At 45.9% G+C, this 15,645-nt stretch overlaps 1 protein-coding gene across 1 annotated transcript in view; it reads right to left on the bottom strand.

The window, feature by feature from the left end:
* The window catches only part of LOC146197298 (centrosomal protein of 104 kDa), a 45,917-nt gene that overhangs the window by 5,707 nt on the left and 24,565 nt on the right, over window positions 1–15,645 (bottom strand). Inside the window, exons 8-20 of the mRNA XM_084597161.1 lie at window positions 15,069–15,124; window positions 13,440–13,595; window positions 12,486–12,516; window positions 10,958–11,177; window positions 9,047–9,149; window positions 7,903–8,070; window positions 6,965–7,026; window positions 6,692–6,764; window positions 5,117–5,182; window positions 3,787–3,911; window positions 3,236–3,449; window positions 2,076–2,248; window positions 1,363–1,471 (exon numbers count right to left, since the gene is read on the bottom strand). Coding sequence (XP_084453287.1) covers window positions 1,363–1,471; window positions 2,076–2,248; window positions 3,236–3,449; window positions 3,787–3,911; window positions 5,117–5,182; window positions 6,692–6,764; window positions 6,965–7,026; window positions 7,903–8,070; window positions 9,047–9,149; window positions 10,958–11,177; window positions 12,486–12,516; window positions 13,440–13,595; window positions 15,069–15,124 — 1,556 coding nt within the window. The remainder of the gene's footprint in view (window positions 1–1,362; window positions 1,472–2,075; window positions 2,249–3,235; window positions 3,450–3,786; window positions 3,912–5,116; window positions 5,183–6,691; window positions 6,765–6,964; window positions 7,027–7,902; window positions 8,071–9,046; window positions 9,150–10,957; window positions 11,178–12,485; window positions 12,517–13,439; window positions 13,596–15,068; window positions 15,125–15,645) is intronic.

Genomic DNA, 15,645 nt, shown 5'->3' with positions numbered 1-15,645 from the left:
CTAAGGTACGCCTAGTTGACGATACTCTATTGACGAGGGGGATGTGCCAAGTTTGAATTGAAGGTAGATGTGCCTGCAAGCACTTGTACTGATACACTGTTCTCAGGAACTCGCCGGCGAGGCTATAGTTGTCTGCAACAGGAACTTCAAGAGTAGAAAGAAATATGCGCATGTCTCAGAAATACCAATATCAATCAGCCATCCTAGAACAACACGAATACTTCAGTCTTCTTGAATGCTCTTGCAGGCCGATGCATTTCTCAGACTCTTATATCAGACATAATCGTCCGCAAAAAGAGGTTTTGTTAGGTATTGTTGAAGAAAGCTAAGAGGAAAAGTAAACAAGGAATAGCAGAGATCCCAGTACGCTTCCTTGAAGAACGCCTGAGTGAACGATTCGACGCTTTGATGTTTAACACTTGTGTATTCCAGCGTACTGATATCACTTCAACAAAAAAAAATGTTTCTGTCTACCGTTAAAACGTTAATGTAACTGTGCGAAAAAGGCACATAAGTCCATGGGGACATTCGCAGGGGAAGAAGAAAAAATGGCTGAGGCTTAGCTTGGTTAAGCCTGGTCAGATGCGAAGCATGTTGATTGCTAAACTCGGCTTTCCATGGTTACACTTGGCTAAACTTTTCTTTCCTTGGTTACACGTGCTTTTACACGGTTTAAACTTGGAATGCACAATGTTTACCCATCGCATAAAACTAGGTAATAGCATGACTCGTTCATCTCTAATCTAACTGTGTTACCGACACGCACAACGAACATGTCGTCCCCCAGGCCAACGATACTCGATTGCCACTACGCGAATATGTACGCAAAGCAAAAGCTCTTAGAACACCGACGTGCACGGCGTGCAACCGCAGCCGACGGCGTGAGCTGGACCCCCGTCTTTCCTCTGTCGTGACGTCAGCGTATCACGTGGTGTGACGTAGCATTCCACATTCTTTGCACGGCATGCAACCGTCACGAAGGGCTGTGGTTTACCTCTAGCAATATGCTTCGCATAAAGTGAATGGTGTCAGGATCTGCGCCAGTGCTGCAGTGCGGGTAACGAAGTTAAACGCAGGCCCTAGTGCATTTGTCTTATAAATGTGACTACAGACTTATGGGCACATGGGCGCCTCCAACACTCCCCCCTCAACCCCCCCCCCACCTCCCCCCCGCACACCCACCCTACCTGCACTGTGCAAAAAGTAGCCGGCTACTGTACCATTTTTAAAGAATGCGATACACGTCAATGGACACTGGCGCAGATATTATGTCGAGAATGGAGATATACTACGCGTTTAGCATAGACTTCCTGCACAGGCGTTTTGCACATACCATGCGATCGAGCATGCCGCTAAACTCGCCTGCTTGCAGTTGTAACAGAGCATGAGCATGGGGCACTCGGTCCAGTAGTGGTAGTTGAGCGTCTCCGCGTTGAACTTCTCGTTGCTTTCCTCACAGAACATGCACATCCTGCGAGAGAATGAAGAAGGCTGTAATACTGCGCATAATTTCGATTCTTCATCCATTTGCCTCGTATTCCCGTCACTGAGCAAAGCGCAATAGTGCACGGACGCAGAAGTTAGTCTGGTCGAAAAACGACAGTGTTCATGTTGAACAGACCGTGGCATGTAATTTTCGACCGTTTTCTTTTTCTTTCAGTAAAATCCGGTCACCACACTGCATTATGCTTGCACCTACTAGAATATCGCCTTTCTGACAGGGCTAGAGTTGGAACCCACCATGCTCCGCATACGATTGTGCCACCGTATGCCAGACCATTAGTTCCTGTATGATAATCTAGTGAGAACTTAGTTCTCTCGTCACTATTCCTGTCCTCGCATCTCTCAGAAACCGATTCTTGGTGTAAAGACAGGGTAAAGACTCAAGAAAAAAAAAAAAAACTCAGAGCTTTATTGTCTGCTAACGAACAAGCTACCATTATAGATGAGCCGTCATCACAAGCATGGAAGTCTATAAACATCATGCGTATGCTGTCTTTTAAAGCCACCGTAAAACTATATGTCGTGTGGCTGAAGGTACGTCTGTGCGCGTCTGCAAGGTGCCTCGCACTCACTTGTCCAAGTTGAGAGCAGATTGTTCATGCTGCGACGCCTTCGGCAGTTCCTGTAGCGAACGGCTGGAAGGCGCGGCAACTTCCTTCACGAAGTCCCGCCGGCCGGAACCCGAGCTGGGGCTGTCGGCTGACGCTGACCGCTGCCGGCGGGGTGGCCGCTGGGCACTTTCGGGCTACGTAGCGAGTGCACACAGGATCTCAATGAGCACCTCACGTGCTCATCCGTAACAGGCCGTTCATCAGGAAATTGGGCACTGGGTACTTGAGCGCATGTCATTACCGACTACTTACTATAGCGTATCATGCATTGGCAGTAGCCACGTTTATCGACAGTTGTTTCATGCCGCTCATTTTTCCAATATACATTTGAAAATATTATCACAGAAAAGAATAGCCAAATAAGCTCCACATTCTGTATTTAAGCTGCCACTACTATCGCCTATTTTAATGTATAATAAAATGGATGAGGTCATATAAAAGGCATGGCTAATATAACAGGAAACAAAATGCGGACGGCACAAAACAACCTCAATTATCATCTTGCACTACATCTGTATTGTGTTGCCGTGTTGTCGCACATGTTCGCAGCACCTCTTACTACGCATGATTAAAGAAGATAATTGGGCTAGTAGGTGTGTCTCAGTAAATGACTACGACATTGCAAAAATCGTGAGAAAAGACAAGGGACACTGACGAAAAAGAACCGAAGAGGCAGCACGCTAGGCGTCAACTGACATTGTACTGAAGTGTAAACAAAAAGTCCCTCTTTCCATTAGCTCATGATCAGAAATCTTTTTTTTTTTTTTTTTTTTGGGGGGGGGGGGGGGGGGTAGTTTGTGAACTGTAATATAGAAGGGATCGATTTAATCCCCACTGACTCGGGTCAAGTGCTACATTGGACAAACAGGCCAGCGCCTGAACGAAAGACTGCGCATATGAAACAGGACGACAGCCGCAGATCTGATGGCCGGCGGCCATTTGACGGCACAGTGCCCGCAGTTGCAAAGTGAAGAAGGAAGGCATCAAAGAAGAAGAAAAATGCATTCCATTTGTTTCACCGCTTGTGAATACTGGCGCATTTCACTGACACAAGACCAGTCCAGTTACCGGTTGCTTAAACAGAAAGCATTTCTCTTAGAACCCGTAACCAAACCCCGCACCTCCTTGTCAATCTTCTCGAACTCTTCGAAAACCTTCTTGTAGGTGAAGTTCCTGGAGGTCTTTGTGGACTCGGGAACGAGGCACTGACGCACGGGGGTGCCCAGCAACCGGTAGAGCGACAGCAGGATCTGCTCGGCCACTTCGCGCACTTGCAGCGATGGGTGAGAGAGGGCGCGGATGGCGAACGCCATCATGTGCTCGAACAGCGGGTCACTGCAGTAGATGCACCGTTTTCAGGTTCAGGCCTAATGTTTTCGTGAGGAACCGAAGATACAAACGTAATTTATGGAGAAGGTGACTCAGCAACATGCTTTAGCGACTACTGCAACACGAGGGCACTGGCGCTTGGAAGCAATGTATGTAGACGTATGCATGCATATGGTTACAGTTTACTCAGTTGAATTACATTTAGGTCAAGCACACTTGTAGATACGTTTGCGGAAAGTAATCTGCAGTGCTTTGTACAAAAGAAAACATCCGCAGCGCACTTAATCACTTTCTCAGCAATTTTCCCGTATGATCTGTTGTGCGAAGCTCACGATCGCCGTACCTTTGGCTCAAAGGTGGAAACCTGGCGACAAGCTGTTCCACCAATTCACAGCGGCCTTGAGCGAGCCTCGGATTTGTAGACTCGGGAAAAGGCCGGAGGATGTTGTGGAGCATTGCTTGGACTGCCTGCGTTGACAAAAGCTGTTCTATCAGAAATAGAAGGGGCGATCCGCCTATTGGCGTGAATGAACAACGAAGGGTTATGGAATCGTTGGAAGTGCAAACAGTGTAACTAGCTTATGTTCTATAACCTCTTCTCATAAGCATGTCGACAAGGGATGCGGAACTTCCCTGCTTTCCGGCCGCCTCCACCACCGGGAGCGGCTTGAATGAAGGAGCGCGTAATCACTGTACGCGGTCGCCGTACCATTGCGGGAAGGAGGCTCCACGATAGGATAGCGGAGACGGTGCAAACACCTTAAGGGTGGACCATTGGTGCAGTAGAAGCAATAAGCGGCTCACCCTGCACGCCTCCAAGGACGCTGAGAGCTGGGATCCAGAGCGGTCTGTTTATCTGTTCTCCCGCGCCAGACGAACAAAAGAAAATAACGGTAGCGAGGCTACCATCATCTATTAACAGTGGGATATTATTAGATGATTTCACTGACTTAATACATAAAATAAGTTAGACTGCTGGTTGAAATTTTCGGCCGTTTATTTGTTTGATGTCATCCTTCCAAACGGTGCTTTAAAGCGCATTAGTTGACAGTAAAGCGTTCACTTTTCAGTTTGCACGTGTCGGTGCCCACTTGATTTTGCTTTTGTACTGGCCTGCGCACAGTTTGAAGTCAATGAAAATGGCGTCAACTAAGCGCAGCGAAACAACCCCGGAATTTTAACACGCTGGAGGTTAAGCAACGACGATGGTGAGTTGGTGTGATGCGGCGGCCAGAAACACTGATCTGCTGTCTTGCCGAGAACTCAAATCACGCTCAAGGCCATAAAGCATCTCATTATTTACGTACTCTGTTTATTATGTACCCATCAAGTGGTGCGTGAGGTTATATAGTGATAAAGGCAGATTGCCTTCAGTACATCATATAGTTTGCCCAGGGATATGCTTTAAGCCACGAGATGTAGTTCATGCAAAATAGGTGCCACCCATATGTGTCAATGACAGTAAAATTGTCATTAGCCATTCCATGTCTTGTGTTCACGAAGTTAAATTTTCAGCAGCTAAACAAGAAGTTTCTTGTAATAAAGCTCATCCCCCACTAACAACAAATGTATTATCGTTGTACTTTCACGTTGACGTTAGTCCCGCGACACTTCTCTCCCTTAGACGTCTTTGCCGCCTCGACGAAAAGTGGGTACTGTTGATGACATCTCACCTTGACGTCTTCGTAGTCACCCATTTCCAAAAGGAAGTCGATAGCTACAGATTTCACTCGGGGCGCCTGCAAGAAAAGCACAATGCTTGAGAAACCTATTATATCATTAAGCACGTTCAGCAGTTACAAATATACTTATGGTGGAGATGGTAGCACTTTATTTAAAACAGTCTTTATAGTAGCCGCTTAAAGTTAGAATTTTTTATATGCTAGTGTCACCAGTCATGACACTAGCATGTTAAAAAGTCTCCTTTGACAGTGCACTTTCTCTCGGGGGGCTCTGTCCATTCCCGGCTTGAATCGTGGGCTTACGAAGCGAGCAAGGTATTCATCTGCCATTTAATTATTTGCATTGTCTATGCGGTTAGCATATCATGAATTTGCGTACATGTGTCCAGCTTTTCCCACACAAACAATTTTACAGGTGCGCTTCTGGACGCTCAGCAGCGCAAGTGGGCACGGAATTGCCCGCCATGTCCTCAAATGTTTATTCACACATATGAACATTTTACCGGCACAATTTAGGTGCTCAGTCTGCGTTATAGACAGCTGCACAAAATTGTCCATATAAGTTTCATTCATACGCAGAAACAGTTTACCGACGTGCGTTTCGATGCTCAGCTGCGTAAATCTGCCTACACGCGTCCTCATTCTCATTCACACACAAAAACATTTTATACGTGTGCCTTTGATTGATTAGCTGCGGATAGGCACAGATGCACGTTACTGCCCATATGGGTCCTCGTTGTTGTTTTTTTTTTCATTCTTTCACATGAATATTTTATCAGGACAGCTGCATGAAGATGCCCTCATGCGTCCACATTTTCATTCGCCCACTTAGCTTGTCATTGCAAGTTTGGGTGCTCAGCTGCGTATAATGATATATGCACAGCTGCAGAAAACTGCACATGGGTCGACTTTTTCATGCACGCACAAGCATCTAATCTGTGCGCGTTTAGGTACTCAGTTGCATATACGCACAGATGCACGAAAGCCACGCGGATTGCAATTTTCATTCACATACAAACATTTTATCAGTTCAGGTTTGGCTCACAGCTGCATATGTCCACAGCAGCTCGAAACTGCCCACGTGCATCCACATCTTCATTCCTGAGTCGCTTTGGAACGTTAAACCCAACAAACCAAACCAATCAAATACACGGTGCGCGTTGGGCGCTGTGCACAGCTGCAAGAAGCTTCCCAGATGCGTGTATGCACAGATGCGCGAAACCCACATGGGTCTTGATTTTAATTCACACACAATCATTTTATCAGTACGGGTTTGCGTGCTCAATGTGTATGTGCACAGTTGTATGAAACTGCTCACATTCGTCCAAATTTTAGTTCGCAGACAAAAGCTTTTCATTGTACCTGTTAGCGTCTTCAGCCACGTTTATGCCTTGCTGCACGGATTCCGATCGCACTGTATATACAAGGATTTTATCACAATGTGGTACGCCAATTTGTTAAGATTTTCGCAGTCTTTATGTGCGAAACGTATGCGTCAGGTCTGCGCCTAAGCAGAGCGTTGTCTTCTAACAGTCGCTATCTCGCAAACGCACGAAAGTCACGTACTGTGTCGCCTGTGCGGTAGAGGATCCGCGGTACAGTCTTGTTGACAGCAACGGTCACGTCTCCTTTCGAAATTCTGGAATAAAGGAAATTTCGGGATTGACACCGATATTAAAAGCTGACATCTCGCGGCTAAACTACTCAATTAGCTTCACACAAATGAAGTACCGCAAGTCGAACACATGAGATGGCGTACCTCCAGTAGCAAAGTAAATTACAAAAACAGTGGCTATCTAGTTTCCGTTGTAGTGGAAATTTATACAAGCATATACGCACCGCTGGACGATTGTGAACCGCGTGAACAATGTCTGCATCAAATTCAAGGCCTGTATAAACACCTGCAGAGAAAATGAAAAAGGTAAAAGTGAATGAACGCCGCACGATTAGCTGGCCTCGCACTGTTTACTGTCATGGGCATTAACAACACGAAGCCCACCGCGATGAACACTCATCTTAAGTTAGCGAAGGTTAGTATGAGGCCACATGCAGCTGGCATGCCCAGTCATAAAATGAACTAACTTACCGGTCTCCTCTGTTCCGACACTTGAAGATATAATACTGAAGCGTGTTCGGTATTATTGTGGCCCCGTCTTTTTTTTTTTTTAATAACGAATGTTTATTGTCACAGGGCATAAAGGAATACGTAGAAAAAAATTAAAAGAGGTATTAAATAAAAGAAAAAAGGTTGGCTGTTCTAATAAAGTTCAAAAGGGAACGATGGTAACAATATAAGGAGATGGGCTGTTCGGCGAAAGGCCCACTGACGGCAGGTGCCGAATTCTCGTCGGCTTCAGTGCCGGGCAAACTCACAAGAAGTTCTGAATATATGCCTCATGATTTTGTGAGCTGCAGACAGGGCATCCTGTCTTGACGTTGACATAAATATGGGTATCGAGGCCATGTTCGTGTCAGATCAGGTGTGAGGGCAACCCCGACCCGGATCCTCCGTAGCGCAACCTCCTCTGCGTGGGTAAGACCGCTGGGAACGGTTACCGCACACGGTGAGACTAGCTCACGTTCCGTCCGGGCTGGATCGGGGGCGAGAAGTGAGCGTTATAGCAGGAGTTATAGCTCACAATGAAAGCAGCCTGTTAGCGATAACAGCGTATGCAGGAAGGTGGAGGCACGTGCATTTGGCAGGCAGACACAGTTTCCAAATACGGTGTGACAGATGGCACGCATGCTCTTGTGCCGCCATTAAAGCCGCTGCTCACCGAGAGCACCTTGTCCCGGGCCCCTCTCTGAAGCAGAAAAGTCACGGCCTTTAGCACGTCCTCGGCCGAGTGGCGGCTGCGGCGCGAGTTGTACCGCTCCAGGAACCGCTGCATCTCCTTGAAGGCCTCCTCTCGCTGAATGAAGTTCTTGGAGTACAGCTTCTGAACCTGTATCGGCGTTCGACCACAGATACGTTCCATCGCAGCGCCTGCTCTTTCATGAGACATGTACGAGCCAAAAGGTGGCAGTTTATTTTTTAAAGCAAACGTGGTTTAAATAGTTGCATCGACATGATGCACCAGTTTTGTGCGTTGCCAGTCATGCTGTGTCACACTCTTGGCGTAGAGATCCTCAGCTACGTTCTGTCTTACAGCGCCTTGGTATTAAAATGAATGCTACAGCTCGCGCTGGCCGAAGTTCTAAACGAAATGCGCAAGCAAGAACGGTTCTTTGAAGACATGTCAACCAAGCGTATATGATAGCGTATTTGGCGTATAAGTGCCAAATAGGCTTATAAAGCTGTGAACGTGGAAAGGTTTTTAAAAATTCGGCCCCACATTTTATGGTCTTCCTATAAACACCCGTGTACGTCGGCGACTGTGAATTAGCCCTGGCGTCGCTTGCAGCTTCAGCTAAAGGAACAAAAAAGCTCCTGAGAGAAATCGTAGAAAAATATGGCCGCTGTATATTCTACACTTTTCTGTAACAAAATTGGAACTTGATGTGCACAGCTGTGTTTGTAACATTTAAGTTGAAAAGCTTTTTTTGTTGTTGTTGTTGTTGTTGTTGTTGTTGTCCATTTCTGTACCCGACAATGGAGGCAAAGCAGTGGAGGAGCCACTTACGTGTGGCGCGGCTTACAAATTCGAAAATACTTTTTACCCTAAAAGTACCTAAAACATTACCACAAAGTAAGTACCCCTGGAGTAGTGAAGCCCACGTTTAGCTATATATTTCTTGGTTGACCCATCGCAGTCCGAGAATAATTTTGCAATGAATATATATTATTACACTAAAAACAATTTCACGTTAAGTGCGACTTCCCTCTTCGTTTTGTTCATGGCGGCAAGTATTCTAGTAATTTGTTTCTTCCCTGCCGTATTTATCTGTCGAAGGGAAACGACGCTGCAGAGCTGACCTTACCAGCCGTAGTCCAAAGACTTCAATAGGAAGAGCTGCCTCTTGGCGGTCCCTCAGTGACATCCGACCCAACACCAACTCCTTGCCGTCTTCCTCGCTCTCCATTCTGTCCCGTGGGAGGCAAGGAAAATTAAAGGGAACAAAGCGAGAAATGGGGATTTTTCCCGATATAAGTTCAGTGAAACGTTCGAGAGCTGCTAATGTTTTACATACTTCCTGCAAACACTTTAAGCGGTTCCAACTTAGCATAAAAAAAGGGACTGTCGTGCATGTTTAAAATAATTCTGCGTTATGTTTCTTGTTTACTCACCTTGTTCAACTAAACAAAAAATGGCACACTCAACTGTACGTTACCGACCTCATCTTCCTTATTGATGACCCTTCGATACTCGCTGTGGCTCCACCAAACGCCCCATACCGTCTAACAACAACAGGCACTTAAATGAGGTACTGCTATGACAATTATCCGGTTCATTAAGTGCCAAGTTTCTAAACTTATTGTGATAATATTTTTTCGACAAAATGATGATTGCAATACGCTAAACCTGAAAAAGTCTTCCATTTTCACAGAATGCAATAGAGTCTTCAATTCAAACGTCTTTATTCAAAGGCTGCCATTAAAAACGAGAACAACGCTACAACTTTACATCGTCCGAAGAAACAACTTGGGACCCAAGGCAGGCTTAACCAAAAGGCTCTAATTCAGGACTGCACACCAACTCCGAAACTTGAAATGTTGTTTAGGAATTTTACACATGAGGAATAATTCCAAGCAGGTGCGGTCACAGCTGGCTGAGAAGACGGTTTTAACTACACTAAGAGGCTCAAATGGAAGCTTCTCGCTTTGTCGTCAGCTTTAAGTCTCCACATTATTACGACAGATTTGCTTGTTAGCTCTGCTGTACGAGCAACATTGCGAGAAGGTCAGAGCTCACAGTTTCTTTCTTTCTTGTTTTTCTTCTACCTGCCCTCGGCCAGCTCTGGTCATCACACATCTTTTTGTAATACCGGATGTCTTATGTTATACCCTTCGGGTAAGTTCACGTGGCCAACATTGTGAATAGTTAGATATTTCTTGCATTGTGTTCGAGAAACGAATTCAAGAACAGCGGAAAAACATAACTACAATAAGATACGAGGCAATAATTCTGCGTCAAATGCCTCTCCAAGGGTGCCCTCCAGAGATTGACGTCGGCAGGTTGTCGTGTTGTCTACGTCGGCAGCTTGTTTAATCCATAGCTCTGCCCATAGCTAGAATCTGTTATCATCACATCGCAGGGGACTGTGATGTCGTGTTAGAAGATACAAATGGGATTGACCGGACATTATGACAGCCGGTAAACGCAACTGGATAAAGGGGCGGGCACCGCTGCGTTCCCGAGTTCCACTTAACTACAGGCCTTTTGACTCGACTGCATATCGGCACATGGTGATGATGCCGCTTTTTTTTTTTTTGTGATTGTCCTTGTGTGAGTCACGCTTTACGCCAAGATGTAATCGGAGAGGTGTGGCACCTTGACAATCTAGATTCGTATTTTTTAGACCTATCTTGCATTTACCCTCGTTACGTTTTGCAACAGGCACTTTTCAAAGAACCAAAAGGAGAAAAAAAGAAGCACAAAATGGGCTTCAAATATTCAGTTTACTGATCTTTTCTTCGAGTTATTGAATGACAAACTTCCAATTCAGGAACCGCCTATAATAGCTGACGGCATAGCCTTCACTGCTGGAAATTTGTTGCTGATTCTCAACCCTGTGCTTATTCGAGAGCAAACGTCTCTAACAAAAGATAGTCAAGCTATTAAACAGATTTCTTCAAATGAAATGAACAACTCCACATGTAACACTGGCGAAGCAGAGATGCCGCTATATTTTTGCGGAGGAGGAAGAGTAAGGAAGCGGTGGTGTGCGTACTTGCGTGCTCCAGCCACAAGCCGGTTCTCGAGTGCAAGGTAGGAGTTTTTTGGGACCTTGGCAGCGGGCTGTCGTGGTGCCGACTGCTGCTGCGATTGTTGCTGCTGCGAGACGACGGGCGCGCGCTGCTCGGCAGGTGCGTTGCGGCCCGGGCCTTCCAGCTGCGGGTCCATGCTCACGTGCAGGCCTTTACCCACCTTCTCAGGAGGGGGCACGGGCCCTGCGGCCGTGGCAAGAACCGCATGAGCGCAGTAGTTGGGCAGGACTTGGCCAACTAAAAGACGCTGCATGCACTGACGGGTAAGGCTTGACGCTGCCCCTCAAGAAAGGAAAGATTGTAGATGGTCCTGAGAAGAGTAAGAACGCGGTGACGCCACACTACCGCTGAAAACCTGAGCTACGCCGTGACAGACGGGATGGGGCGAGTGAAAAGAGTCACAAAGAAGTGCATACTGGAGAGCTGTGAATTATTTTGGCCATCCGGCTCTTTTAACGTGGACAACGGTTACGCAGTATACACGGCTGTTTTCGCATTTTGCTTCCATCAAAATGTTGCAGCTACGACCTGAATTTAGTCGCTGAAAACCATGACCAGTGCGCTAGCCCGATCATAGTAGTTTTCCAGTTACTGACGACTTATCCAGTGCCATCGCACCATAAATAAAAAAAGGTATAAATTCACAGCACCCACCAATAGAACTCGGGAGGCACTATAAGTTCCATTCGTTGTATCATGTTTTTGTTTGTTTGTTTTTTTAATGGGTACAATCTCCCTCGAGCAAGTGCATGCGTTTATCCGTGCAGAACCGACTGAAGAAAATCTTCCGGGGAAAACCGTCTCCGGGTGGGGATATAAGTAGACGATCACAAAGTCTAAGTGCATTTTCATCATTTTTTGCCTTTAAAACACTGTGAAGTGCTATTTAAGCCTATTCAAAACTGGATTTGTATAGATTTGCAGAAAATATGGCGGGAGTGTTTCATGGTTAAACCTAGTGATACGAGCGAAGCTTCTACTTGCCGCCACCTCGTTTATTCTTCTTATCACAATACGGAAAGTAACACCGTGCCTGCAGTCTTTCTCCTCATACAGGTCAAGGCCAAAAGTTAAAATCAATGATCGCCACGAAACTGGTCATTGCTGGTCATATGACTATACCGCTATGCTTGATCATACCAGTATAGCAAAATCCTATTTACCTTTTGAGGACTTGAAGGGAAATCGCCGTTACCCGGCGAACTTGGAAGCTGTAGCCCTGAGATTCGAGCGTTCACTACAATGCCGCTGAGGTGCGCGATTGGAGTAGTATCAAGAGACTGAAGAAAGACATGTCATTTGCACAAGGACGTGCGAATGCTATAATTTTATGTTGTATGCTGCTTTGATTTAGTCGGACAAGGTGGGCTAAGTAGTGAACGGGAGAGTTCACACTGCGACAAAAAGGGCTACAATATCTTAACAACGCCAATTTTTCCTGAGAATGCAGCGCGCAATTACAGGTCTCTCTTTGTGAAAAAGAAACTTTACCTGGGAGTGCTGAGTCCCTCTCAGGGTTGTACTGAAAGAGATAATAGTTCAAGTCAACATCGCAGTAAGAGAAAATGGCAACCTGGGTTTCCTTACGTTGTCACCTCGTCCTTTGTTTGCATGCTTGATCACGTTTGTTAGTGTGTGTGTGTGTGTGCGTGTGTTCCTTCCGTAAGTTTGTTTGCTTGTTTGTTTTCTTTTTTGTGTGTTTGTGTGTTGAAGGAAACCCCTTTTTTACATTTACCCTGCTGATACGCAAGCTAAATGTATGCAAGTGCTAGAGTTAGCTGGGACTGAATCTTCATTCTCTAGTCTTGAAGACACATTTGCAGGTTTCCTTTGCGACAGCTAGTGTAGTCTCGCGAAGAAGCATGCCTAAAATTGTGTGCAAACAAGCGCTAACTTTCTGAATTATATCCATACAACGCATGCCGAATTGCAACCTGTTATATATAATCGCCTATATAGGAGGAAGTGAGCTAAACAATACTGCTCGATCATGCTTCGCCGCAGTTAGTCTCTGGCGTAGGCCGCATTCTACCCTTCATCCACGAACCTTGCAAGCACAAATGAGAAGCCGACATGGTCGTCTTGAAAGCACTGCAAATTACTTTGGAAGCATTGCTTGTCTGAGCCCTGTGTAGCAGGTTAGGACGAAAACACAGTGCTTGATTAGCAGTGGGCAACTTCCCAAGTTGACGATGAGGACGAGAAAATTAGGGTCATGAATTATTTCGTAATCTTAGCACACAATGGAATCGCCCATAAAGAGAATAAACTCGAAGAAACAGACTTATGTGCAAATTTGATCTAACCATTTTCGGTCTATTGGATTTGCCTTGTGCCAACTCATATCCGCGTGCACTTGTCTTCGTTTGGCTCCAGGAAACATGCACTATATATAAAGCGATACAAAACACCTGCCAAAGGTTGTTGGCTGATGGTTGCCCTCACCCCTTCCATCTCCATCAGCTCGGGCAGGCGCAGGTGCTCGTAGGCATTGAGGCGGTACTCCTCGATGTGCTGCTTCTTCTGGCGCGCCCGGTCAAAGTCCTCCATCTCGACAGCCATCTGCTTCTCGATCACCATCTTCCCCAGCTTCTCACCCACCTTGCCAAGCACGGGGGAAAAATAAGCTCAACAACACCTCACTCCCAACCGAATCGCTTCAGCTATACGCGTATTGAGGTGACTAAGGAGCAGAGTCGTCGCATTAGTCGAAGCGAATATTATGTGTTCTTTTCTAGTCTTGGTTTTCAATGGCTAGGCTACGCGAATAACTGAGCACTTGGCGCCGTACGGCAAACTCTGGCAAAACAAAATTTAATAACGCAATCCTACCACCATGGTTACGGTCAAAAAGTGCGTGGCAGACGAAATCATAGGCGTGGGCGTAACGAATCCCAACACGTCAAGAGGAAAGCTTTCCGTCAGTCCTAGTAGACGACTAAAACAAGGGGGGCGGTCTCGCTCGCTGTGAAATGGTAAATGAAGCGTGTAATGTGACTCGCAATGCTGCACAAAACGTGTCTTTCGACCATTCATGGTACAGATGGCAGCACACAGACACGCACGCATACACACGGAGAGGCTGGCAGAAGCGTGCTCAAGCGCCGGTTAGCACATGCCTTCATCTCATTTCCAGCGCCGGCCCCGTGATTACTCCCCAAAGCTGATTCCGCCCAAGCGCAACACAGGCGTAACTGCTGGGCGGGCAAATTTAATTGTGAGCTGGGCTGACTTCAGCGTCTTTAAATTACCGCTCGGGACTCATTAGGTCGAGAATCCCTAAAATCTTCCTTCACCAAACAATCGGATGCTGAAGTGAGGAATATGAAAACGGCCCGATGTATGAAGCCCGCCCCAAGGAATATCGACGCATTCGTCAAAGGAATTCAAAGACCAGCCAAACACACACAGAGTCGATTTTCACATGTTTTTTTAGAGATGTCTAATAGTAGTGCAACGCAGAGCAAGCAAAGTTTTGAAACATATATAGCATGCCACTTCTCCATTCTTAACGCTGGTGAAATCGATCGAACAGCAACATTTCTTTTCTTAGTTGCGGCTAACGCTATAACTGGTAATCGTGAGTGAGCGGGGAAAAGGTGTGAGGGGGAAAGCATCCGCCGATAATCATTTCACTCACAAAACGCGCGCAGTAGAATTTGCGCATGCGTAAAAAGACTTGCACACCCCGTAGGCCAAACTACAGGTAAGACCCGTTCAGCGTCACGTACTTGACAAAGTGACGCCCAGTCACGTAGTCGACAGCGCTGCTAACGAACGGCATGTGATTTGGAAGCGCTCCATCACGTTTCATACTTCCCGCAACATTAAACTGCAGTTCGGTTTCTCGCTCATGTTTACCAGGCTTAGCGCATTAAAGAAACTATAATCCGCAATCATTTATGCAAAACATCTTTTGTAATCATTTATGCAAATCTAGACATCTCCGTTCGCTTCGAAAATTACGCGCAGACGAAAAATAAACGGACATTTGCTGCTATGACGTTTCCGTTTTCATTAAAATATAAACATATATCAAGTTTATTCAACAAAAGTGGTTTTTCATTGCCTCACCTTTTGAAGTTCGATGACTGCATTCTTCAATTTCTTCGCGAACACAAACCTTTCCTCTGTACATGAACATAAAGCAAAAAAAAAAAAAAGAGAGAAAGATGTCAGATCAGATCAGGTAATACTTTGAAGCAAAGAAGAAAACCTCACCCGTATACCACTACTGCATCGTGGACGGCATGTGGACTCAGGGGACCTCTGAACTGAAAGGTGTGTCCTATTCGCGGAGCTTAGGTGATGGTGATGATGACCTCAGTCAAAATGGCACGTACCCACGGCGGGGAATTGGCGAAAGTACATTGTAGGTACTAAATATATACGGCCGAGTATTGGAGTATTTAGACAAATATTTTTGTTTAACTAGAATTTGAAAGCATAAAAAGGAAAAGAAAAAGCAATCAAGTCTCACCTAGCATAGGAATCTATCTGCCTGATGAAATTTAAACAGAATCGCACAATGGTTTCAAGGGATTTCCCGTGACGCTCGTCCCGAAGGAGAGGAGAGCCGGGATAGTTAAAGGAAGGCCTATTCTAGAAAGTGGGCTTAGTCTTGCCAATCGCCTTCTTTTTTTTCTACCGC

Source organism: Amblyomma maculatum, chromosome 3 (assembly GCF_055883805.1).
Source record: "Amblyomma maculatum isolate TAMU_Amacu chromosome 3, ASM5588380v1, whole genome shotgun sequence".
Taxonomy (NCBI): domain Eukaryota; kingdom Metazoa; phylum Arthropoda; class Arachnida; order Ixodida; family Ixodidae; genus Amblyomma; species Amblyomma maculatum.
Note: the sequence above shows the minus strand (reverse complement) of the source record. Positions and strands in the feature narration are given on the sequence as shown.